The 27662-nt window shown below is 40.4% G+C and overlaps 1 protein-coding gene across 1 annotated transcript in view; it reads right to left on the bottom strand.

The window, feature by feature from the left end:
• dvl3a (dishevelled segment polarity protein 3a) overlaps nucleotides 1-27554 on the bottom strand; it is a 31552-nt gene extending 3998 nt beyond the window's left edge. The window contains exons 1-12 of the mRNA XM_036597483.1: nucleotides 27023-27554; nucleotides 17734-17803; nucleotides 15447-15565; nucleotides 13916-14031; nucleotides 11084-11219; nucleotides 5067-5160; nucleotides 4900-4969; nucleotides 4266-4405; nucleotides 2893-2969; nucleotides 2712-2779; nucleotides 1093-1242; nucleotides 492-623 (exon numbers count right to left, since the gene is read on the bottom strand). Of these exons, the coding sequence (XP_036453376.1) occupies nucleotides 492-623; nucleotides 1093-1242; nucleotides 2712-2779; nucleotides 2893-2969; nucleotides 4266-4405; nucleotides 4900-4969; nucleotides 5067-5160; nucleotides 11084-11219; nucleotides 13916-14031; nucleotides 15447-15565; nucleotides 17734-17803; nucleotides 27023-27183 (1333 nt within the window). The 5' untranslated portion in view covers nucleotides 27184-27554. The remainder of the gene's footprint in view (nucleotides 1-491; nucleotides 624-1092; nucleotides 1243-2711; nucleotides 2780-2892; nucleotides 2970-4265; nucleotides 4406-4899; nucleotides 4970-5066; nucleotides 5161-11083; nucleotides 11220-13915; nucleotides 14032-15446; nucleotides 15566-17733; nucleotides 17804-27022) is intronic.
• Nucleotides 27555-27662: the final 108 nt, after the last annotated feature.

Raw genomic sequence — 27662 nt, 5'->3', positions numbered from 1 at the left:
CTGATTCAAACCATTAATTAAAAATAAAGGCAAATCCACAAAATCCAGTGTTCACTTGAAGCACTTCGCTCAAAAAGTGATAAATCCAAATTTATAGCAAAAAAAGCATAAAATTACTCTGGAAGAATTTTATATGAGAACATTAGTTGTGTTCAGAATGATGAATAGAGCTCTAGATGACCCCATAACACAATGAAGTTCTAATAAAATAAATATCCAGAATTATATTTTCATAAAATAATCATCCAGAATTCACTCATTTGAAAAGTGCTAATTCAATCTCACAAGACATCTCTACAAATCAATAAATCTCTATAAATATATAATTAAACTATATTAATAATCTAAAAACTACCGAATAAAACATCCTTCACGTGTCTTGTTTATAATTTTCCATCTTCAATGAAATTATTATGGAATAAAATTAAGCGATTCCAATTTTTTGAACTATAAAATCACCCCCAGAGTAAACAGCAGTGGACTGGTTTTACCTATGAAGGCGTTGGCTATGGTGATTTTCAGCCACATCCTGTCTCGAACCTCCAGCCCTGAGTCAGGACAGGCCATTGCCTTGGCTACTGTTGCCATGTCGCTGTGCACGGACAGGTGGTAGTCGTCAAAACCTGAGGAGGAAAAATAAAAAGTAGTTAATTTGAGAAGGGAAATGAAAAGAAGTCCAAAGCAAAACTGGAAGAAGGAAAAACACCACAGGAAAGGAAAAATTTGCTCAGGGAGCTCATGAAGATTTTTTCCCCTGCAAGAAAGTGAAGCCAGAAACGTTCTGAACCCATAAGCCTCACTTAAATCTACCAGTAATGCAAAAAAGAGGGGAAGACAGGAATTTAAGTAGAAAATATGAAAATAAAAAAATATCAAAAGTGTGAAAATGCAACACAAAAAGTGAACCGAAGCAGCTACAGATCAAAAATACAACAGCCTAGTTTTAAATTGGTAAGGAAAAGCCAAAATCCAGCCTCTAATGTCGACTCCCTGACAAAACCGTTAAGTGTCTCGCACATGGAGCACCGCACTTTTTAAACATTCTCGTTATTGTCTGGTCAGTTTAGACAGTAAATAATCTCTGCCCCTTACGTTCGGTCTCAGGGATGGAGCTGGAGATGGAGGAGCTGGTGGAGGTCACTGTGCTCATGGAGGGGCTCATGCCGTACGGGGGGTAGATGCCCGTCATGGCTGCGGTGTGGGACACCCAGGCTGCAGGGTCGATCGGTCGGATGGGTTCACCTGAAAAAGAAAGAAAGCACCAGGAATATTCAGAATGTCTCAATCTACACTCGTTAAAAAAAAGATGGTTCTTCAAGGGTTCTTTAGTAAAATAAATGGTTCTATAAAGAACAATGAACACTCAAAGAACCCTTTGCGTGACTGAAGGGTGCTGTGCATCATGAAAAGGTTCTTAAGAATGTGCTGTAGTTGGTTCTATACCAAACAATTTTAATAAGTGTTCTATATAGCACCCAAAATTGTTCTTCTACTGTTATAAGCTTGACACTGTAACTATAGAAGAACCCTTTCGGGTGCTATATAGTGATATATATCGACCAGAGGAGGATGGGTTCCCCTTCTGAGTCTTGGTTCCTCTCAAGGTTTCTTCCTCCTGATCTTAGGGAGTTTTTCCTTGCCACTGTCGCCAGGTCATAGGGGTTTGGACCCGGATTTTTCTTTCTGTAATACTGATTTTTCTGTAAAGCTGCTTTGTGACAACATCTGTTGTAAAAGCACTATATAAATAAACTTTGCTTGCTTGCTATATAGAACCCTTTTCAAAAAGGTTCTATACAGAACCATCTAAAGCACATTCTTAAGAACCATTTTATGATGTTCTGATACCATTTCGAGTCCTTTAGTCTCAGTATCTGCAACAGAGTTTGATCCGATATTTGTCTTGTAGCTATGACAACCAGAGAGAGCAATAAAGTTCGTAAAGCTAATCTAGTTTAGATAAAACACAATAGGCTGCCAGTAAATACAGCAGTAAAATCCCTTCATGTTCAGTATCTACACAGAATGACAGACAGTGGTCTGTTTCGCTCATTGGGACTACTTTTACCAAAATGACCACATTATGGAGTCTAGCTGCTCTAACATGTACTGTTCTTTTCTCACAGCCTTGAATGTGCTGTTAATCTTACCAGTCATGGTTACAGTGAAGTATAACCACCTACAAAAGGACTGTGGTTTAACTGGTGACACTATTTTTGGGAGATCCCCAGGGATGCCGCAGCCTGTAGCCTGGAGACCAACTCTCTCTCTGTGGGTGAATAGGATGGTCTCCCCTCTCCTCCCATCACTAAGCGCAATGCTAGGGTTTGGATCTATGTGGTTTTTCTTATAGAAATGAAAGGAACCATTTCAAACATATCTGAGGGAGTGTCTTACTTTGTTTCAATGTAACACATAAGCTTGCAACGACGACCTGTATTCACACACCTGTGACCACCTCACGGCAACTGAAGTCTGTATTACTGCGTTAAGTCACTAAACCCCTTGTGCTGTTAATGGAATAATCCTTGATTATTCACTGAACTGCCTGGTTCAGTTTAAAGGGGCTGGCGACTTATTTTCTTAATCAGAACTAGGCTGACCAGATAGCTAAGAAGCTAAAACAAAGCTAAACAACTCCTCCACTAATCCTTCAGCCCTCATTCATAAGAGCCAAAGTAAGTCGTTTTGTAATTAAAGTTCACACTCACTCCTGGGCAGAGCGAAACAGCTGTTGGGGTTCGGATCCCAGCACTTCGCTACCGTCAGAGAGACAGGTCTGAAAAAACACGCACACAATAGGAAAGACACAAAATAAAACAGGATAAGTATCTATACAGACAGAACCGCAGCATGTGATTACTCTCTGAAATAACGCCACGTGTGACTCACCCGGGCTTGTGCACGATGTCCCTCAGCACTCGGACTGCATCGTCATTGCACATGTTCTCGAAGTTAATATCATTTACCTGCAAAAGGAAGATCAGTGTTTGAATTACGCTGTAAGAGTAAAGTACTTGCTTTTTCCTGGTGTGAAGTAGTGTAATGCACTACAGTTTAAATTCTTGTAGTCACACAACATTTAATGACTTAAGAACTAACAATTGCGTTACTTGTGTTACTATATAGATTGTCTACAACATGGTTTTCAACCTGTGGGACATGGGCCCCAAGTGGGCTGTGGTGGTACTGTTAGGGGGCCTATGGCCATCAGTTTTTTTGAAAATGCAAAAATTCCAAATAGCATTTTAAATATGACGGTTTTTGATTATTTGGAAAAATAAACGTTTGTGTCAAACTCATTGATTGTTCAGGCAAAATACTAGCCAGTTATATTTTCAGTGCAAGTCAAAGTTAAATGCTTCACTGAGACTGAGGCTGGGCCATCTACAAGCGAAGAGGCCACCGTATCTTCGACTTAGAAAACCGACAAGACCAAGCATAAATCGAAACGAAGAAAACACAGCAGTGAGGACATGCGCTGGACTTCATGTGCATGAGAACTGAAAACTACCGCTCTGTCGAGTTTGCTAAGGTCTTTTCAAATGGAGCTTTGAAACCCAACAATTTACACCATCTCACGGAGACTAAACAGGCAAACAGGTATCTAAACCTGTCGAATTGAGACAGCTTTGTGTAGCTTTCCTCTCCAGCCTGACATCCAGTAGCTGCCAATTAAGATCAGCTCTCATTAGGCAAAAAACAACCAGATCGGCTAAATATTGTGGGCCATGGAAGCTTCTGAGGTCGTTTGTGCAATGGAATTACAATGTCATGTTAGTGTCAAGCTAACATAACATTGGTGCCACATTAATAATAAAATGTTTTTTTTTTGTTTTTTTTTTTAATACAAGCATGGTGGCAAGTTACATACAGGACATTCTAAAGCAAAACTGTACACCAAAGAAAACTTAACCAATATTTTATAATTAGCAACGTTTTATACGAAAACTCTGAAGACACGCCTCCTTCCGGCTTGTAAATAAAACGACTATTTTAGACATTGCGAGCCCTGGTACCTATCAGCACCACTGTAAAGAAATGAACCACATGACTCTGAATGACTTTGTTTTCATCTCAGTGATTAAACTATGCACAAATTGAAATATTGGTGGAATTAATCAAGGTTAACTAAGATAATCTATACAGCTAGATGCAAAGTAATAAGAATATCTAATACAGTCATGACTATCACTTTGATCATCTTTCCATATCTGTGCTCTTTTTTTTTGCATGGGGGTCAAAAGGCCAAGCCCCGCCCTCACCTGCAGCAGCATGTCTCCAGGTTCGATTCGTCCATCAGCCGCCACAGCGCCGCCCTTCATGATGGAGCCGATGTAGATTCCACCGTCGCCTCGTTCGTTACTCTGCCCGACGATACTGATGCCCAGGAAGTTATACTTCTCTACAATAAAAGGAGAGAGAGAATGAGATGAGGCGAGGGAGCGACACACTACAGGTAAGATTAGAGTTCATTCTTTAATTAGAAAAGGCAGATTCTTAACTTTCAATCCAGACCACATTTGTGTTTGTAAATAGGAGATATTTTACTATGATTTGAATTTGATGAAAAATTATTGTTGTGTGTGTCTTTTGTGGAAAGAAAAAGCTTTAACTTTATATTTTTGCCACATTTCTGCTATTTTTTTGACATTAAAAAGACAGAAAAGTCATAGGTGAAGACTCAGACCTGCCAATGAAGAATGTACATAACAAGAATAGTAATAGTAATAATAATAATAATAAAAAAATTAAGGCAAAATGGGAATGTTTCCCTATCCTACAGTGAGCTTGTGAGATTATATACTACACTGTTTATCTATTATATATATCTATTATCTATTAAAATGATTATATATTGTATAGTCATCTCAATGCACACAGATGGGAAATACTCACCCATGTTTAAAGTGACAGTGATTATATTCAGGGACATTGTGGAGTCTGTGATGCTGCTGAAAGATGAAGACTAGAAAGAAAGACAAAAAAAAGCGAGAGCACATCAGCTTGCACACGTCTGTTTGAATTACATTTCTACACTTGAGTATTTTCCTCCACTGCCTCACCCTCTCCATGTGATGAGCTTTTGGTTTCCGTCGCCGACGGCGATGTCGTCTCATCAGGCGCGAGGAACCGCTCTGCTCCGTCACACTGCTGAAGCTGCACGTCACAGAATAACACATCACATCACTGCTCGCTACCATTTCACCCTGACTTTGTCAAAGACTGACATGAGTATCAGACGGTGACGGTGTTACCTCAATAAGTAATGTCACGACTAACTTTTCTAGGCAGATCACAGATATTAATACTCAAAGAACACCGACCAACTGCATGTATCATAAAAAAAAAAAATCTTAAGTGCTATGGATAACTGGTCCTGTTTAATGGGATGCAGTGATGCACACTGTGGGTAAAAGAAATCTGTTCCAACTGATCATGATGATTAATTTATTGAGGTTTGATATGTACTGTGTATCCCAAAATAATCAAGTATCATTTATATATTATAAACACATTTTATGATTAGCGATTGTGAAATGCGTAACACCCTAGCAACCACCTGGAACACCCCTGCAACAACCCAGCAACAACCCATCAACTGCCCAGCAACAACCCATCAACTGCCCAGCAACACCCTACCAACCAGCTGTAAAAGCAAATAAACCTCAGCAACCACCTAAGATACCACAGCAATTGCCTAGCAACGCCTTAAGAACCAATTGGAATGCCATGTCAACCACATATCAACAGTCTAAGATACCACAGCAACCACCTATAATATAGCAACAGCCTAGCAACAGTCTAACAACGCCCTACCAACCACCTGTAATAGCACAGAAACCACTCAGCAACCACCTAAGATACCATAGCAACGGCCTAGCAATACCTTAGCAACCACCTGAAATGCCATGTCAACCACATAACTGCCAGAGATACCATACCAACCACCTATACAACAGCAAAAGCTTAGCAACCACCTAGCAACTACCTAGCAACGCCCTACCAACCACCTGTAATAGCACATAAACCTCTCAGCAACCACCTAAGATACCATAGCAACTGCCTAGCAATACCTTAGCAACCACCTGGAATGCCATGTCAACCACATAACTGCCAGAGATACCAAACCAACCACCTATACTACAGCAAAAGCTTAGCAACAACCTAGCAACTACCCAAACTACCACAGAAACCACCTAGGGAATTGCTTAAGCTACACAATCATTGTGCATTTTCTTCAGGAATTTTCCCTTTTCTTGTACCATATTTTATAATTTCGCCATCAACCCAAACGTCTAGGATTTACTGTCATCTTTAAACATGACCAGTGGTTTTAATGACCATCACACATGAACACCGCATAGCTAAAACAGTAGCAGACATCTAGAAGCCTGAATTTTCCTTCATAGTGTCATAAACAACGCAAGTCTATTTGAGATTCCTTTACAGTTTGAGGCCAGATTGTGATGATTTAGGCATGTAGTTATCACCACGCTAACTATGGGGGACCAGATTTGCAAAAATGAAAAATAAATAAAATAAAAAATAAACGACTTAGTAAATGAATATATGAATTAGAATTGCAAAGAATAATGATAAATCTACATAAAAATAAATGTACATAAATTAATATATTAATAAATAAAACCTTACATAAATTAATATGTCTGCATTTACTTATGTGTCTATGTAGTAATTTCCCCTCCTCACTAATTTTTGTATTTATTTATTTTTTGCAATTTATTTGTTTCAATCAATGATGTCACGGCGTCTTAATATTCCTATTGGTTGATTGATATCAGATTCTGTAGATCGACTGTTCATGTCTTGCTCTCTCAGCGGTAACTAAGGACAAGACAGTACAGTAACGGCTTCTTACAGCAGCAGACAGTCAGAGATCTGTGAGTCTCGGCTGATCTGGCTGAAAATGCAGGTATGGATTATTTACTCTTTCGTCTGGAGGCTGTGGAGGACAGTGTGGTACATTTTTTTGCATCGGCTGATGCAGAGTTCAACCCCGTAGTGTTCAGAACTGTGGAGGAGGTGGTTCATCGTCAACACGCCCCCCTCATTATCATATGAACGAAGAAATACAGAATTAAATAAATAAATTAATGAAAAAATTAATAAATGAATTAATGCACAAATAAATAAATACATACATGAATAAAATAAAGCGAACAACCATTAAATTTGGATATGGAAAAAATATAAATATTAAAATATAAATAAATACATTGAAAAATATATAACTTCAGAAAAAGAAAATGTGTATAATTACAATCAAAATAAGCAATATATACTTTATTTGGTTATTTTTATTGATTTATTTACTGAGCCATTTATTGTTTTATTTTATTTACTTTTCATTTTGGCAAATCTGGTCCACCATATACTATAAGGTTCCATTATTTATTAGTACTGTATGTAGCGGGGGAGAAACGTTAACATTTTTATGTAGTAGACCAAACGTTTAATCGAAAAAAGAAAAAAATGGTTTTCCATTATATGAGCCTGTTATATTCCATTACACTGCTTTAAACGTTCTGATTTTGTTCAGGCACTGTACTGAAATCGGTACACACTTACTAACTGCCCTGCCTGGCCAAACACTTTCGGTCCATCTATTAGGCTTTGACTGTGCTTTACTGTGCAGCCTCTCAGTTGAGGGAGAGGACCATCTGTGTACGACTCGACACCAAACACAACAGCTGCTCTCAGTGGAGGCCTTGGACCCATCAGAGGAGCAGAAACCTCAAAGCAGACCACACAAGCCTGACTAAACCGCTCAGCCCAGAAAACCCACTTCATCTACACATTTTCAGAGTTAGTGAACTTCAGATCCACCTACCTGGTAGCTTTCATATCTTAGAATAAACCATGCTTGATATATATATATACTAAAATAAACATTAAAACACAACAACATACATACTGTTCACTTCTCACTCCACACACTGCATATATGAAAACTAAGCTACAAAAACAGCCCGTTATGAATTCACTGTTTTTGCGATGCCATAAATTTATTTGTATATAAATTAATTTATATCTATCCACCTATGCGGCCTAAAGCAGTTCAGCTCCACTTACTATACAGGTGCAGTTTACAGCACTGCAGTAACACTGACGTGGTGGTGGTGTGTTAGTGTGTGTTGCGCTGGTCTGAGTGGATCAGACACAGCAGTGCTGCTGGAGTTTTTAAACACCTCAGTGTCACGGCTGGACTCAGAATAGTCCACCAACCAAAAATATCCAGCTAACAGTGTCCTGTGACCACTGATGAAGGACTAGAGGATGACCAACACAAACATCTGCAGCAGCAGATGAGCTATCGTCTCTGACTTTACATCTACAAGGTGGACTGACAAGGTAGGAATGTCTAATAGAGTGGACAGTGAGTGGACACAGTGTTTAAAAACTCCAGCAGCACTGCTGTGTCTGATCCACTTGTACCAGCGCAACACACTAACACACCACCACCACGTCAGTGTTACTGCAGTGCTGAGAATGATCCACCACCCAAATAGTACCTGCTCTGTGAGGGTCCATGGGGGTCCTGACCACTGAAGAACAGGGTAAAAGGGGGCTAAGAAAGTATGCAGAGAAACAGATGGACTACAGTCTGTAACTGTAGAACTACAAAGTGCACCTATATAGTAAGTGGAGCTGATAAAATGGACAATGAGTGTAGAAACAAGGAGGTGGTCAGAATGTTATGCCTGATCGGTGTAATTAGTGTTTCAGCCTGGATTACTTCATGATTCACAACACAGGGAAGCCAATCAGAACAGAGCTCATTCACACATACATCTCTTAAAGCCATGCCTGTTTAATTCTATATAAAAGCAATGTTAGAAAACGGTCAAGTAAAAATTAATGTTCCTCAGGGAACATAAATAAAACGTTAAAAAGATATGGGCTCTCTTTATTTCCATTATATTACCACAGTACATTATACTTCACTGTGATTTCGACTACCCTCACCAAAATTAAATTCTAATCAAAATAATTTTCTGTTGGTGCACATGAACACCCCGACTCATCGAACAGGGCTGGATGTCCCGAAAGCTTAGCAGAGAGATGATTCTTAAATGGTAGAGGTAGTATCACACTAAACACTCCCTCTTGCAGTTCAGATGATCCTAATTCTAAGATGCTTTTGGGAAACCCAGTCCAAAATACTAAAGCACACAACTAAACGTCATTTGGCTCATTTAATTATTGCATCTTTTCTGTGAAGTCCATGCAAAAACCATTATGATAACAATTTGCAGTGGTAGCTTGCGGCCACTTTCTCTGAAGTGCTGCCAGTTTGAGTAAAAGCTGTATCGTGTTCTCTGACTCATTACTTCTGGCACCACAACTCCTGAACTTCCAGTCTGTTCACTCAGCTCAGCTAAAAGAACATTCAGTCCCAACTGTAGACCAAACACCAACTGCGATAACTGATTTCTACATTATATGTAGTATACAGAAAGTGGCCAAGTTGAGTAGACAATGCATACATGGAACTGGTCAATTTTTCTGTATGGTGTTGATGGACGCTATGGTGAATGCTCAGCTGAAGATCAAGCTGGAGTTGACATTTAAGGCTAGTAAACAAAGCAGCTCCTCTACTGGAGCGTCTCGGCTGTTCTTTTGAGAAATATGAGGAAATGAAACAGTTAACAAAAGCATAAAACAAAAAGTCTCAGACAAAATGTTTGTGTGCTGAGCAGGGCTTCTAAACTGTGTTGAATAAATCAAGTCTTGGTGTTGCTCTTTGAAATCCAGAGCACAGCGGCGCAGCAAATGCAAACATTTGTTCATGTGCTATTCCTAAGTGGGACCGTTGGGAGACCCCAGGAAAATCCAAGACTGGAAACCAGACTGAAGGTCTGGACTTCGTAATCGCTGATAGCTGTGACTCTAGGTTGACGATTAGTTATGTCAGTTCAGTTAATTAACAGCAAATATGAAATCCAGGACCGGAACCTTTCTAGAACCTTTCCCCCATTCATACTATTCTAAAACCTTTCCTTCCCCCCCATTCACACTGTTCTCGAACCTTTCTTCCTCCAATTCACACTGTCCCAGAACGTTTCTTCCCCCCTTCACACTGCCCTAGAACCTTTCTTACCCAATTCACACTGTTCTAGAACATTTCTTCCCCAATTCACACTGTTATAGAACCGTTCTTTCCCAATTCACACTGTTCTAGAACATTTCTTCCCCCAATTCACACTGTTATAGAACCGTTCTTTCCCCATTCACATTGTTCTAGTACCTTTCTTCCCCCAATTCACACGGTCCTTAAGTGTTCTCCCATTCACATTGTTCTAGAATGTTCACCGCATTCCCACTGTTCTAGAATGTTCATTCTCCATTTACACCGTCCTAGAATGCTCTCCCCATTAACACTGTTCTGGAATCTAATCTTGTTCTCCTCCATTCACTGTTCTAGAATTCTCTCAGCATTCACACTGTTTTAGAATCTTCCCTCATTCACACTGTTCTAAAATGTTCTCCCCCATTCACACTGTTCTAGAATCGTCGCCCTCCATTCACACTGTCCTAGAATCTTCTCCCCTCTGCCACACTGGTCTAGAGTGTTCTCCTCTATTTGCTGTTCTATAATGTTCTCCTCATTCACACTGTTCTAGAATCTTCTCCCCTTTACCACACTGGTCTAGACTGTTCTCCATTTGCTGCTCTAGAATCTTCTCCTCCTCATTCACACTGTACTAAAACGTTCTTCCCTCATTCATACATATAGTTCTCTCCCCACTTTTAGAACCTTCTCTCCCTCATGAACACGGCTCTAAAATCTCCTCCCCTTCTTTACACGGTTCTAGAATCTTCTCCCCCTCTACCACACTTTTCTACACTGTTCTCCTCCATTTGCTGTTCTAGAATGCTCTCCTCATTCACACTGTTCTAGAAAGCTCTCCCCCAATCACACCGTTCTAGATTATTCTACTCGTCATTCACATTACTCCAGATTGTTCTCCCATCACCAATGTTAGAATCAGGCCTTCAGTCGTGCTCTAGAGGCCGGAATGTAGAAAATAAAGCTCCAGCGAGCTGAGAGACGCACCGGCTGGTGGATCCGTCGTCGTCAGAGTCGAAGCAGCTGCTGGACTCCAGCTCACTGCTCATGAGAGAAGAGCGACTGTCGTAGCCACCCATGTCCATCCCTCTGCCCACCCGTGAGTAGCCATTCATCCTCCCACCTACAGAGGGCAGCAACAAGAGCTTTTTATAATGATGGACAATAGCTAATTTGTTAGACTGTCAAATTCACACACTATACATAAATCATTAATTACCTGATTGGCCATAAATGTAGATATTGAATAGAAACATGAACAGTATATGCATGTTCTACACACTAGTATGAGTGAGACCCAATCCCATTCCACCCCTCACCCCTACCACTTCGCCCTTAGCCCTCTGTTTTGCATGTTCACGTCTAGGGGTAGGGTGTCCTGATTGTTGTTGAGATAGAGGGGTAGGGCGAAGTGTTGGGGCTACATGGCCCTCCAAAAGGAGGTTTTTCAGAGACTCCAAACAGAGAGTTATGAGAAAACAAAAAGAAAAACTGGAAAGTTGGCTGAACAAGAGACCAAAGAAACACACAAATGTGAGAATTTTCTCTGTTAAAAAATTACGATAACCACTGTATTATCTTTGTTTAACGACATTTCAATGTATTAGTGTGCTTTTTTTAATAACAAACATAAAAAACTGCTAACAATATGCTGATGTCTCAGTAGCTAACTAAGTTTCCAGTTCCACCTTAAATGGTGCAGCATTTACATTCTGGCGCCTCTGGCTATAACTGCTGCATTTAAGGTGGAACGGGAAAATCCGAACAAGAAGCTGGTGAATATCTGACTTCAGCCTCATATCACTGAAGAATTAGGGGGGGTGATAATAAATAATTGCCCCTCTTTGAAGGCATATGATGCCCTAAATGTAACTAAAGCCCAGCAGTGAGGAGCTGAACTTTACCCTCCTCTGCTGTCACTGCAGACTGGCAGGGTCGCCTACAGAGCAGCGCTGGTAGCTGTTAATGAAGTTATGCTCTTTTTATTTGAGGGTCCCATTTCATAGGGAAGATTTCAACCACTACCCCTTATAACTCAGTTCCAAGGTGCAAGATGACACTCGAAAACAAGAGGTAGGGTAAAATAAGAAATGGGACTGGGCCTTAATGTGCTCCAGACATCTTCGTTGTTCATCAAAGAGGCTTTCATACAGCCAGCCATGAGAATTTCCCCCTGAATTTCCCTGCTGTTACCCACCATGAGCTTACAGCGGGACATGAGACTGCACACATTCCTTTAGCCAAATTTCACAATGCTTGATCTACTTTATCTTAACTTGGGCAAACTTAATAAATGCAGCTGGAATCTCCCCCTTATAGTGTGCCTGAAAAAGTCCCCATGGTTACTGAGTGTACACAACACTGAGTGCACTCAGAGGAGAAGAAACTTCCCAGCCAACTGTTAGCTGTTACCTTGCTGTGCGAAAACAAATAAGTAATGTGTGTTTAAAATAGAGCCATATTATGCAAAACTGAATTTTCTTACTTTTTTTTTTTTTATAAAACAGCTGATAAAGTTTCACTTCCAGTACATACATGCATTTAAAGCCCATTTTGATTTTCTGAAAAACACTGCATTTAAATATACCCTGTGATGTCACAAAAAACAAAACATTTACATCTATCCACCTATTCATCCCACAGCAGTTTAGCTCTACCGATTCACGCTGGACTGCTTCTTATATGAGGCACAGCACAGAGCAGCCAAGCTAAACATGCTGTTTTTAAAGCTGTGCCTTTAAGAGGGAAATGTAAACCAGGCCTGGTACTCTGCCTTGACTGTGCCTCCTTCAAAAAGCTGTGCAGACTGAAACACTCCTGACAACTTCAGCATGTGGGCAGAGCTAAACTGCTGTAGGCACAATAGGTGGTTATACAACAGTTAGCTCCGGCCACGCAAGCTGATTGGTTGAGAGGGGTTCTAACTGTGCTGTTATTTCACCATAACATCACGTGTTTTTCACAAACACTATCACTTTCCTGAGACGCCGTTGCTAAGCAACGACTTTGACTGCTGTAGGAGACGCTCAAGACATTTGAACGTTTTTACTTCTTAGTTTGCCACAAACAGAAAATGGACACTTTTAAGATCACATTTGACCGACAGCCGATTTGGTCAGACTCTGAAGATGAGACGACACTAAATTCCTAAACTGTCATCACCACTGAGCAGCTTTTCAGTCGGCAGCTGTAACAGAAGAACAGCTAAACAACCTGGAATCAGCCAGAAATGAACCCAACACCATTCGCCAAACTAAATGGGCTGTAAGATGCTTTACAGACTGGCTGGAACAAAACAACATTAATACTGATCTGGCAAAAACTGACAAAACTGAGCTAAACTTGATATTGTGGCAGTTCTATGTCTCAGTCCCAACTTCAAAAGGCGAGGCTTACAGCAGACTCTGCAGCGAGTGGGCGGAGCTCGTTACTCTGACGTAGCAACAAGCTGCTTGTTAAGGAACTATAATTCGGCCAAAGGAACTGCGAACATTAAAACATATTAAATGCCGCGTTCACGGCCCAGTTTATTTACTTCTTACTTTATTTAACTGTTGCCTTCGGCTAGTGTCTGCGATCAAATCACAGCCGTGATGTTATTTCGCGATAACACACTCCCTCTCGTGTTCTATTGCTTAAATATAATATGTAAATGTTTTTTGTGACATCTCAAAAACAATAAATTCCAAACAGTCTGTTTAGTTTCCATATTTGGAACGAAGGGAACATTTAGAAACTTTATTATTTAAATACTACAGTAAATCTAAAAGACTCAGAAGGAGACGAAGAGAGAAAAGCGAGGAGGAGGTGTGGCCGTACTTGAATGATCGTGCGAATGTTTCTTTCGGGGTCTGTCTCTCTCTCTCCTGTGGGACACCACCGAGTCCGTTTCCGTCTCATCGTCCACACCATGCCGGCTGCCTGCAGCTTTTGGACTGCATGGATAAATTAAAGGAAATTAAAGGAAAGAGATTATTAAAAAGATTATTTTTCCTTTTTTCCTTCCATGTTACTCACTGCTAATTAGGCAAACCAGTAGAGCGTTTTAAAATCGTAAAGAAACAGTTCAGTGCAAAAGTATATCGCTGCTGTCGGAACAAAACCTCGTATCTCCAAAATGAGAACTCTACAGGAAAAGGGAAAAAACACAGTTTACTTTTAATATAAGTCAATGGAACCAGACATTTTTCCAAGTGATGTTGGGCCGTTTCTGTTTGTCCAATCACCATGAAAGCATGTGGTTTTGTTCCGAAAGCAGCGATATTTATACAGTTTTTCCCTCTTAAACAAAATGTAATCGACCAGTCAGACATGTTTGCCTCTTCAGTTTTGCACTGGAGCTCCAAGGCTATTGTTTTGTTACACCGGCCAGGTGTTGTTCAATAATCTCAAACAGACTTGACTGGGTGGCTTCTGACACTGTATGAAACACTGTTATCTATAAACATGGATAAAAGTATGTTAGCATGGCTAAAAACAGCAGCAGCTGTTATTTTATAGTGACAGTGCGTCATACAGCGTTAGAAAACCATATTAGCAAGTCTATCAGAGATTACTTAACAGCTCAACACTGTTTGAGGCAAGCATGTGATTTTTTATGCAGTTAGCACAATGCTAACCAGAAGCTATAAGCTTCCATTGCTTAGCTACATTAGCCTTGTATTCCTGGTGTAAAACTAAAGAAGCAAACTTCAGCAAACTTTAGACACCAAACATGTTTTAGCTGATCGACACACACTTCTTTCAACCCTTGTGTGGTGTTGGTGTGTGGTGGTCTGGTGGACCCACCACATTATTGTTTGTTTAAATCAATGCAGCTATAACAATTTATGTAAAAATACCAGATGTTTAAAATATCACAAGTGTCCAGCGTAGGGTTCTCCTTCAGCAGCTGTAGCCAGTCAGCAGCCTGTCCATGTTGTTCACCCTCACACACACAGACACACACAGACACACACACACACACACACACAGACACACACACAGACACACACACACAGACACACTAACAGCAGGCCACGTAGGAGGAGAACAGAGTGAAGGACACAGCACCTCCACACTTTTACTCCCCGCAGGTTCACCCAACACCATGTGTAGTATAAATGTGTGGGGGGTGAACAGAGTGAAGACACTGAAAATGGGTTATTTTATATGTTCTTCACAGAAAATGAGAAAAGGCCAAGAATCTGAGGCTGAAATAATAATAAATCACATAATTTTTTCTTTTGGTAAACACTGAAAACGGGTCCCACAGACCTGAACACCACACAAAAGTTAATCTGGTGCAGTGAAACATCAAAACCACAGACCACAAGACAGCACTAAAAGCACTTTGGTAGGTAATACTGACTGGAAGGAGGGCGGCCTGGAGTCCCCGATGCCCTGCGATCTCTCTCCAGAGGGCGGCCGCTCCGACTGACTCTCAGCCACCGAGCATCCGTCTGAGTGAGACCCATCTGCTGACACCAGCTTCACACAGAGAAACAGAAAAACACCACATGGTTAAAATGCATGGTTAAGGTGGTGATTCTACTGCTTATATATAAGAATCTTAATCAATTACAATAATTTGCCAGGCAAATGACCAGTACCGATTTGGAGTTAATAAGTTAACACACGGTCTACAGGGAACACGCTTAAATATGGCATTATTAATGCACATTTTCTATTTATTTAATTTCTATTTATTTATTTCATTTTTATTTATTTATTTAAATTTCTATTATTTATTGAGTTTAACGCATCGGAAAAAAATAAAACACAACATAAAATTGGCCAGAGCTTTTGCACAGGCCACATTTTGTACTTATTTGTTTTCAATCTGACAGACTAAACAGATTGAAGAGGCAGAACAGACACAAAAAATAATCTCCCGCTGTGACTTTAATAATCTAAAGGATTCTGTGTTTGTCACTCCGGCACCAGTTTCTCGACTTCACTCGCTCGGATTTGAATCTTTATCCTCTAGACTTGCCTCAGTGCATCGTCAGTGAGACGTAACTGCTGGTGGTTTAGCCTTAAGCTAATGTTAGCCTGCTAACTAGAATATAAAATAAAAGTATCTTAAGCTAACAGCTCACAAAAACAGGTTTATCGGTTCAGATTGGAGTCTTTTATCTATAAACTTGCATCTGTGAGCCAGAATGAACTTCTCTTGTGGTGTGTAAAGCTAACTTCAACCCAAATCGGTCCACTGGCTCGATAAGGTTGGCACCCCACTGACTGTTTGCCACTGCTGGTCCACCAACGGACCACCCAGATTACTGTCCACCATACAAGCGCTGGCTAGTTTTTAATCTCCTCAAACAGATTATAAATGCACACAGACTTTTATTTTAGAAAATAAATTTACACAAATTTTACAAACAACTGAGAGAAAAAAAATTATGATTAGGCCTGATATAAAATGATGATATAGTAAATGCTGTGGCTGCTGACACTGGGCTGGATTCAAATTATTTACTGAACTAATTTACGAAGTAAGACAGAAGAAAAGGAAGGAAGAAAATATAAGTTAAGTGAGCTCTGCCATCAGCGGGCCGACAGTGGTCCACTGTTCTCTTGCTATCAGGGAAGTGCTAACAACGACAGTGAAGCAAAGATAGATTAAGCTAACAGCTTCACAAACATGAACACCGGTTTATACGCTTAGAGAGAAAGCGTCTCAAATCAGAATTGAAAATGTCAGATTCAGTGTGTTTATCTGTTCACACTGACACACGTCTGTGTGACATTTGAAGAAAAAGATGGGATTTGGGCCACTTTTACCTGCTGAGTGAACAAAGCCACAGTCGTGATTCATCATTTAAACAGGCTTTTTTTGTAACTGTGCCTTTAAGACTGATATATGTAAATTAGATCTGTTCTGATTGGCTGCTCTGTTTCACGTTTCATTCAAAAAAGGTCCAGGCTGCAACACTCCTTATAACATCAGTGTGAATGGGTGGCGTTAAATGGCTGCAGGCTAAATAGCCAGATGTATGCGTTGGTTTTTGTGCCATCACAAAAACAATAAATTGAAATTGGGCACTTTTCAGTCGACGCTCGCAAAGATCTTGTTGGCATAAAAAAGCTATGTGCTAATTCTTTATCTGCAACATTCAGCTTTGTGTTCATCAAAGTGTCTTCTTCAATATGAAGAACAAGTTTTGCCTGAAATAATGATCTGACATTTTTCTTTTTCAAATGTCTATTAAAAGCTCATATTGAAACTCTTTTGGGCCAAAGGTGGTTTAAACACCTGAAATACTTGAATACCTGAGTGCTGACCTCACAACAAATTGGTGGCCCTGTATTAAAAACATTTTATGAAGCTAGGAGTAACTTTTGACAGGCAGCGCACATTAAAAGGTAAGATAAAAAAAAAATCTTTCGCAGCAATTATTTTGGCATAAATATCCAGTGCACAGATGCTCTTGCTCCTCGGGAATCGTTACACGGAGTGGAGAAATTTGGGACCACCTGAACTCGTCCATATTCAAGGAGCATGCTGAGGCTTCATTTCTCCCAGGTGGAAACCCCACCGGCCTCAAGATGGGGGTGGGGTTCGTTATCGTTAATTTCTCGCCTTCATTATGCAAAAAGGATCTGTGAATTGTGCTGAGCTGGAGGTGATGTATGAGTGTGTGTGCACTCACCCAGCACACCACACGGCCGTTATAGCAGGGCAGTTTGGCGTTATCGTCCGTGATCTCCTCCTTGACCACCCTGCAGAAGAAATACATGAGAAGTAGAGTTAAATAATACACTTTAAAAAGAATATTTAACATTATATTTAGGAAAGATAGAACTGAGCAGGTAGGAATTGATCATGAACAAATTAGGGTGAAAATATCTTTTTAATTAATTAATAAAAAAATGCAAAAATAAGTTATAGAAAATATATAATTAAAATATATAAATAATAAATAATATATAAAATTAAAAATCTACACACACACACTACGAAAAATTACTCTGAATTTTACCAAATTTACACCAAATCGTGGTGAAATCTGAAATTTCATGATGCATGCCTTTGTTTCCTAAAGAACTGTAATCGATTCATACACCAACTAAGGAACACAAAAGCACGAGCGCGTCTGATCCGACCAAACTCGCTGAACATCAATCAAACCGCAGCTTGGCTCGGCTTTTAATCCTGGGGGAGGCGTCTCCGTGCACGCATTAGAATGTGCAAATGAGCCAATGTCATCAGGATGAAAGGAACAAAAGTGGAGGATCATCAGTAAAATAAGCACACACACATCCTTCCAACACACAGAGCTCGAAAAAGAAACTAAAAGAGAATCAGAAAGTAGGTCATCGATTCGACAGGACTGAGATAAACGGGACACGAAAACATTCACTCAAAAACTCTCTGCGTCCTGCTGCACTTTAACGGTCGAGCCGAGTCACAGCAGGGTGACTTCTCAATGAAAGGGGAACTTTTTTTTTTGTAAAACGTCTTTATTATTAAATGGTTAAGCTGTAAACAGAGTCGTTCAGAGTGGTTTGGTGTGAAACGCTCAGTTCTAGAAAAACTTAGAGACAGAATTGTTCACAGTGGTGGTGATAGGAACCAGACGTCCACCTCTGAAAGCTCCCTCACAGAAAGTTACTACATTAAATGATGCCTGAGACATTGTTTTAGGATAGTTTTGAGATCAAATTTTGGACTGAAATTTATTTATTTTACTTTCCTGGTGGAGAAGTACAGGGTAGGGTGTTATAAGGCAAAACAGTCCCCAAAGCAAACTTATTTTTCCAGATTACTACTTTATGGAAGCTCATAATGACTTACTATCTCATAATTACGACTTACTACGTCAGTGTGTCTCACAATAATGGTAACAACTCTCATAATCATGACTTACAATTTCATAATTACAACTTCCTGTGTCATAACAAGTCAAATCCAATAATGAAGAGATACTAAGATGTAATTATGAGATACTTAGTCATAATTATGAGATAGCAAGTCAACTACGATATAGAAAGTCATAATTACGAGAAACTACAGACTTTCATATTATGGGATCTCATTATTGTAAGTCAGCATGTCACATTTATGGGACATGAAGTCATAATCATGAGCCAAGATCTCATTATCATGAGATAGCAAGTCATAATTGTGAGATACTAATTAGTATGACATACTAAGTCATAATTATGAGATGCTATGACAACGATGGGACACTTTCTCATTAGTATGACTTACTAAATGGCTATATACTGTTATCAAAGGCTGAAACGTGCCTCCATACTATTTTACTATTATCCTACATTCCATATAAACTCAGAAGACTCGTGTAGGTTCACTGGTGGTTTTGGACAGTAAATAAAATGGCTATATGTGCACTTTAAACATGGTGACCCCTGGTTCCATTAACCACAACTGTAAAGAAATCTGAGTCTGTAAGTTTCCCTGCAAATAAACCACTATGAATGACTTTGTTTACGTTTCACCCATTAAGTTACTTACGCAGACATTTTGGAAAATTGATGGAATTCCCCTTTAGGTAAGTAAACATGTGGAAATGTTGTGTTAGCGACGACTTTGCTCAGCACTTTTCTGCAAACTCAGAAGCAAATCCAAACCAAAAAGCTCACACTGGGCCCAGACTGTAACCCCCGGCTCACACAGGACAGTAAAAGCAGTTGTAAAGCGGTCATGTGTGATTTGTCAAAAGTAACCGAGTAAAAGGAATGCAAACAATTCTCGCCCTCAAGAATCCGGAGCCGAACCTCTCGAAGGGGGAGCAGCTCATGTAATTAAGACTTACAGCAACAGTTTGCTGAAAAAACAAATACACAGTTTTCTCCAAACACAGCCCGTCAGCCAAGACAGGCTTGCTTCTTTAGTGTTACACTGGAGCTATGAGGCCAATGAAGCTGACAAGTAAAGGAAGCCTATGCAGCATCAATTAGCAATGCGCTAACTGTGGGCCTAAATCAACACTTGCCTCTAACTTACTAAAGTTTCTACTTAATCTGTAGAAAGAAAAATACAGTCAAAACTCAACACGGCTGCTAATCCAGGTTTATCGATAACAGTGAGTCATACAGTGTCAGAAACCACATAACCAAGTCTAGTGGAGATTACTGAACAACTACACACGGTTCGAGTCAAATGTTTGAGGAGTTCGATGTTAATTTGAGGGGTTTTAGCTTCCATTACTTGTTAGCAGTACTAGCCTCACAGCTCCAGAGCTAACTAATGCTGGCCTTACCAGAGCTGGTTTATGAGGAGCCTGGTCACTTCCTATTTCCCCCATTATATCAAAAACAGGCCTGCTGAACAGCAGAGGGCGCCCGAGAAGTTAAAATAATCACTGAACCAGAACTTTCCTTTAATTTTAGAAGGAAGAAGGATGGATTTCACTAAATAAACAAAGAAAGCTCACCTGCATGTTTCCTTTATTCTACAGCAAACAGGTTTTGGGCAGCAGAAGGCGGGCTCTACTGCTAGAGCGTGATGATTGGTTGGTGAGCGGAGCAGCTCATTGGCCGTTCGCGCTCACTGACGTCATGAACGTACATGAGGCGCCGTTTTAAACTCCTATAACTCGAGTTTAAAAGCTCTTAAAATATAACAGCGGTGTTAAAATGTTTTATGCTGTTCTGTGTTCAGGAAATGAATGAATTCTTTTACATTAAAAATGTTTCAGCATTTATAAACTATGATTTTGCTCAAAGGCTCCATATCAACCCATTCATTGTGGACTCGAGAGAGAGAGAGAGAGAGAGAGAGAGAGAGAGAGAGAGAGAGAGAGAGAGAGGGAGGGAGGGAGAGAGGGAGGGAGGGAGGGAGGGAGAGAGGGAGGGAGGGAGGGAGGGAGGGAGGGAGAGAGGGAGGGAGGGAGGGAGGGAGGGAGGGAGAGAGGGAGGGAGAGAGGGAGGGAGAGAGAGAGAGAGAGAGAGAGAGAGCGTGCATGTGTTAGAGCCTGAAATCTCTGTAAAAATGGCAAATCTGCTCCACTTTAATACCAAAATCATATTAACTTACAATGTAAACTGGCTGCTTTAATATATCTGCTTCACTGAGTGTAACAGTGCTGTAATGAAATGCACAGAGGACTTTAAGAATGGCTTTACTGAAGAATCATCAATGTTTTTCCCCTTTTTTTGCTGTTACACTGCTTGTGTTTTATGGTTTAGTTCATAATATCCAATCAACAATGCTGAATCGCTGCGTGTTGATGTGTTTATGTCAAATTTAAAAGGTAGCTGCACATTTTACAGGTTAATTAAAAGACTCTGGGTGATGATCTGCCAGAGTAAACTCTCTACAGTGAACTGGGCTGAGCCCCAGATCTTTACACGCCCAGCCAGCGTATCGTCCCATCTGTACCACTACAGAGTGGAAGGAAAAGTGTTTATCTGCTTGTAAATTTCCACCCGGTGCATGATGGGAAATAATCTCAAAAGTCTAGTTGCAGTCATGTAAATAGTGACACTGCAAGATTCCCAGTCTTTGCAAAATCATACTTTGTGACTGATGGTAACCACACACTAGAAGACTTGAAAAGACTTCTGAAAGACTACAGTCTGACACCCTCTCACACCTAAAGACAGATTATTTCCCATCATGCACCTGGTGGAAATTTAAACACCTTTCCTTCCACTCTGTAGTGGTGCAGACGGGAGGACACGTTGACTGGGCGTGTGAAGATCTGGGGCTCAGGTCACTGTAGAGCTGTACACTCTGACAGATCATCGCCCAGAATCTTTAATTAACCTGTAAAATGTGCAGCTACTTTTATCAGACTGTTATGAACTAAAGCATAAAAACAAGCAGTGTAACAGAAAGCAAAAACAGGGAAAAAACACTGATGATTCCTCAATAATGCTGTTCTTAAGTCCTCTGTGCATCTCATTAAAGCACTGCTGAGAACCTGAAATATTAAAGCAGTCAGTTTACATTTTACGTTAATATGATTATTGTATTCAAGTGGAGATTTTTAGAGATTTTAGGCAATCACACGTACATTCTCCCTCTCTCTCGCGCTCTCTCTCTCTGCACATGCGCCCGCCCGCAAGCACTCCCGCGCACCCCTGGCGCGTCACTATTTGCATGAGCCAAGACTTAAAAGCTACTATAATATTAAACACGGTTGATTTTGTCGCAGCGTCAAGACGAGAAAAAGACTGACTTAAGACCACCGTCCTGACCACCTTACACTAAACGATCGAGATGATGCGAGCACGGCTCCAGCAAGACTCTCATGATTTTATTCCCACATGGATATTTGTCTGCCACAGTGAAATCGCCTGAAAAGTTGTTTGGTGTGAGGCCGGCATAACTGTGACACTGTCTTTAGACGTGAGAGGGTGTCAGACTTTAGTCTTTCAAAAGTCTTTTCAAAAGTCTTTTAGTGTTTGGTTGGCATAAGAAGCCAACTTCTAAAAAAAAAAATTGTGGAAAATTACATTTTAACCAAACTCAGGCTGGAAAATCGGTCATGTCTTGCTCTCAAAAATCTGGAGCCAAACATCTCAAAATGTGCACAGCACATATAATAAAGACTTAAAGTCTGCTAAAAAAAAACTAATTTGCACAATTTCACGCTCATCTCAAATGTATTCGATTGGCAGAGAGACAAGTTTTGTGTCTGAGATTTGCTTCTTTAGGAGCTACGTGGCCAAAGTCGCTAAAGTCGCTAACGAGTAATTTGTAAAAATTTTTTTTTTTTTTTTACAAAATTCAGGCTTCAAGTTGGCAGCTGCTGTTTTTAGCTATGCTACATACTTTTGTCCATGTTTGTGCACAACAGTGAGTCATAAACCACATCATGTCTGTCTGAGAAACAATTCCACACAGTCTGAGGCAAATGTTTGAGCAGTCACGGGCTATATTAGCCTCGCAGCTCCAGAGGAAAAGTAAAGAAGCAAACTTCTAGCAAACTGCAGAAATTTGAGTTTTCACCAAACTATCGCTTTAAAAAGTTTAAAAACCGTTACAAGTCAAAAGGAATAATCTGGAGTCTTAAAAGGCCAAAAAAGGGAACCACTGCTTTGTTGTAAACATGTTAACTCGTCTCCTCAGAGGTGCCACAGCAGATTCTAGAGTGAGGATTTGTGGTTTCATGGCAGGAAAACTCCTTCAGATGATGCATCTTGAAGGTGGGAGAAGCTTCTGAAAAACTACAAGCCCTTTGGAGGCGGACTGTTTCAGAATCAGCTGGAAGAAGAAGGCCAGTTAGCCAGATAGAGTCAGAGGTGATTCCCAGTATCCCACATATTTAGCCAGAATAAAACTGTTCATTTATCCAAGCAGGCTGCTGGGCTAAACACTGAAATGTCACTACAGTAAAGTGGAATAAACTTTTGTATGCTGTCAACTTTTTTCAACGTCAACCTTTAACACCTGCAATTGCACAAGTGAGGATCTCGTGTCAACTTTTTATGGTTATCAACTATTTTCATTGCTGCGGATTTCCCAGAAATCACAATGTATTTTCTTTCTGTACGGTGATATTTTTCTTCTATGTGCTACCTACTGGTGCACGACAACGTCATCAAAAATCAGGTGTCAGAAGCAGGTAAGTCACTTCAATCAGGAAAAAAAAAAATAGTGACTAGTAAAAAAAACTGTACTTTAAATTGCATGTATTTGCCATTCATATTATTAAAGGGGAATTCCACCGATTTCTCAAAATTTCTGCATAATTCAGTGGTTGAGATGTAAACAGAGTCATTCAGAGTGGGTTCAGTGTGAAATGGTTGATTATAGAGACTCTTTACAGTGGTGGTGATAGGAACCAGGGGTCACCATGACAACAACACAAATACAGCACATTTTATTTACCTATAATCTACCTATTTAATCTAAAACCACCAGTGAACCTGCAGGTGTCTTCTACACGAGTTTTATATGGAACGTTAGTGGAAATACATACACACACACACACCCTCACACATACACATATACATATACACATATATATATATATATATATATATATATATATATATATATATATATATACACACACACACATACATACATACACATACATACATATATATATATATATATATATATATATATATATATATATATATATATATACACACACACATACACACACACACACACATACATACATACATACATTTTTCGCTGCCATCGGAAGAAAACTTTGTATCTCCATTTTTGTCATTTTATAGTTTTTGACATAATTTCAAAGTACCTGTTGTTCTTTACATTGTGTATAAATTTCATGAAGAATGGACCAAAAGAAACGACCCAAAATGACTTAGAAAAAAGTCTGGTTCCATTGACTTACATTAAAAGTAAAGTATGTTTTTTCCTTCTCCTGTAAAGTTACCATTTTGGAGATACGAGGTTTATTTATTCACTTAATTACTTACTTTAATCACACTTAAGCACTTTTATGTCCTCAATATGCTCTTTAGGCCGTTTATATGCTGCCACTATTTGTGTAAACCCTTTGAATTGTGTATGAAATATGCTATATAAATAAACTCGCCTATGCTGCCTTGCATATAGTTTAAAAATACATTTTAGGCCAAATGCAAAACTATTGTAAAACAGTGTGTCAGATATCATACAGTGCATTCATAGCCATTTAATGTAGTAACTTTCTGTGAGGGAGCTTTTGGAGGTGGACGTCTGGTTCCTATCACCACCACTGTAAACAATTCTGACTCTTCACTAGAACTGAGCAAACCACTCTGAACGACTCTGTTCGCATCTTAACTGTTTCATTGTGCACAAAATTTGAAAAATTGGTCGGATTATCCTTTAAAACTACAATCAGAAGTGAGGAGACGGAACCCAGACAAACAAGAAAAGACAACTCAAACTGATTCTGATTAAAGGAATTAACTAATTACATAAAGCCATTTCTTCAGCATGTCTGGAGCAGAACCTCTATGAGCCGGAAGGCACAAAGAGGCGAAGCTGAACTGCCGACCCCTCCTGTTCTGATCTCCATCTGGTGAGAGATGAAGCACGTTTAAGTTTTTAAATAAGCGTTTTTTTGGAGGAGCTCCGGGGGGAGGGAGGATCAAACTCGGCCGTATTTCAGAGGGGAGCGTGGACCGTAAAACTGACAGACGGCGGCGTATCCCAGCATTCCACAGCGGCCCGCTGCAGTTGTTCCAACTCGGCATTCCTCTCCGGCGTTAACGCAACACACAGGAATGAAACAAGAGCCCTTCACAAAGAGGACGTTTACAACAAGAACAACAAGCCTGCTGGGAATTTAAAGGGGAAATCCACTGATTTTCCCAAATTTCTGCATAGTTCAGTGGCTGAGATGTAAACAGAGTGATTCGGAGTGGTTTGGTGTGAAATGGTTCAGATGTCTTTACAGTGGTGGTGATGGGAACCAGGGGTCGCCATGACTACAACACAAATATAGACATTTTATTCACTATCCAGAACCACCAGTGAACCTACACGAGTCTTCTGAGTGTTTATATGGAATTCTGATGATGGTCAAATAGTCATAAATGTGAAATATAAGTTTTCTTGGGGACTATTTTGCCTTAGAACACCCTGCATGTGTCCCTCGGCCAAGAATGGGTTTTAAAAAGCCAAAAGTTTAACTCAAAACTATCATAGGAACAATGTGAGGGAGCTTTTAGAGGCGGAGGTCTGGTTCCTATCACCACCACTGTTAACAGTTCTACTCTGAACGACTTTGTTTACATCTTCACAACTTAATTTGGCCGACATTTCATAAAAATGTCAGATAAATTCAACTTAATGCAAGTAACTTGTTCCTTGGCCACCACAGACTCTGAAGGGGAACTCCACAAACTGTTCAAAATTCTCTGCACTATTAAACGGTTAAGATGTAAACAAAGTCATTCAGAGTGGTTTGGTGTGAAACGCTCTGTTCTAGAGGAAGTCAGAATTGTTCACAGTGGTTGTAATAGGAACCAGACGTCCACCTCTAAAAGCTCCCACACAGAAAGTTACTACATCAAATGGTTACAAATACAGTTTTGTGGCCTAAAACGTATTTTAAATCAACTTATTTGAACATATTCATGATTGAGGGATACATGCAGGGTGTTCTAAGGCAAAACAGGCCCAAAGAAAACAGATTTATGACTGTTTTTTCGTCATCAACATTACAGATAAAAACTATAACAGCTCAGAAGACTCGTGTAGGTTGACGGGTGGTTTTGGATAGTAAATAAAATGTCTATATTTGCGTTGTAGTCATGGTGACGTCTGGTTCCTATCAACACCACTGTAAAGAAATCTGAGCCTCTACAATCAACCACTTCACAACAGACCCACCCTGAATGTTTACATCTCTTAATTATTAGACTTAATTATTCAGAAATTTTGAAAATCGGTGGAGTTCCCCTTTAATGAAAAAGCTGGCTTGATTTGTATTTCTTATGGAAGCCATTCATGTTAATTCACTCACACACACACACACACACACACACACACACACACACACACATCAAGGAGCTAAATACACAAAGTCTGAGCTGAGTGTGTGAGTGTGTGCGAGTGTGTATTTGGACCTGGGTCACCTCCAAACCCAACACACACTTTCACACAGCCTGTTAGTCTGCAGCCCACCTCCCTAAAGCCATATTAGAGGGCAGGCCAGTCTTAAAATGGATGCCGAGGGGCAAAAAAGAAGCCCACCCTCCATTCACCCCGGCTGAACTTCTCCCTCATTCACTCTGAAGTTGGCTTCTTCTTCGAATTTTCCGTTCCACCTTAAATAGTGCAGCAGTTACATTCTGGCGCCCGGCGCCAGAATGTAACTGCTGCACTATTTAAGGTGGAACGGAAAATTCGAAAAAACGAGCCTCGCAAAGAAGCACGGATCGCAGGAAAGAAACACTGGTTACACAAACTATTAGAGATAATCACAACAGTGCGAAAGAGAAAGAAAGACAAGGTTTAAGCGCTCAAACGAAAGAAATAAACTCAAAAAGACTCGCCCGAAGTCGTCGTCCATAGACTTGAAGAAGAATTTGTGGTTTGGCTTCTTGAGCGCGTTTCTGAGGTCCGAGAGAGTGACCCTCTCCGCAGGCACGGCCAGTTTGACCAGGTACGGAGTTTCCTGCTCGTCGAGGTGGTAGATAACTTTGGTTTCCCCCATGGCTGAGAGCTCGGGGAAGGCGGCTCGGCGCTCATCCAGACCCGGGCTCCCCCTTCCCCTCCCCGGGAACGGGCTTCGAGCTGCTCCGCTTCAACCGCACCGCTCTTCGGCCGCTTTTATTCAGCTCCCCCCTCGTCTTTTCTCTCCTTGGGAACCTCCGACGCGCAAAAACACAAAGTATTCCCAGTCAAAAGTCGAAAGTTAGATCCAAAAACGCTCCTCTGGCTCCATAAACGCCTCCTGTTTGATTCCGGCCGGCGATAAAGGGTGGAAAAAATGGGAAAATTGCGCTGGAAAACAGCCGCTTCCAAGGAAAAGCTCGTCTGTCGGTCTGTCGGCTCCTCTTCCAGAAGCTTTTTGTATTGCTTTAATTGATGTGAAAGCGAGTGGAAAGGTGGGCGAACCGGCGCCCCCTACAGGACGAGGACTGGAACTGCAGCGACCTCAAGGGCGCGTCCCAATCCGCGCAGCTAGGGGAA

The sequence above is a fragment of the Colossoma macropomum genome, unplaced genomic scaffold (genome assembly GCF_904425465.1).
Source record: "Colossoma macropomum unplaced genomic scaffold, Colossoma_macropomum, whole genome shotgun sequence".
Classification (NCBI taxonomy): domain Eukaryota; kingdom Metazoa; phylum Chordata; class Actinopteri; order Characiformes; family Serrasalmidae; genus Colossoma; species Colossoma macropomum.
The sequence above is the reverse complement of the archived record's forward strand: the minus strand, read 5'-3'. Positions and strand labels throughout refer to the sequence as shown.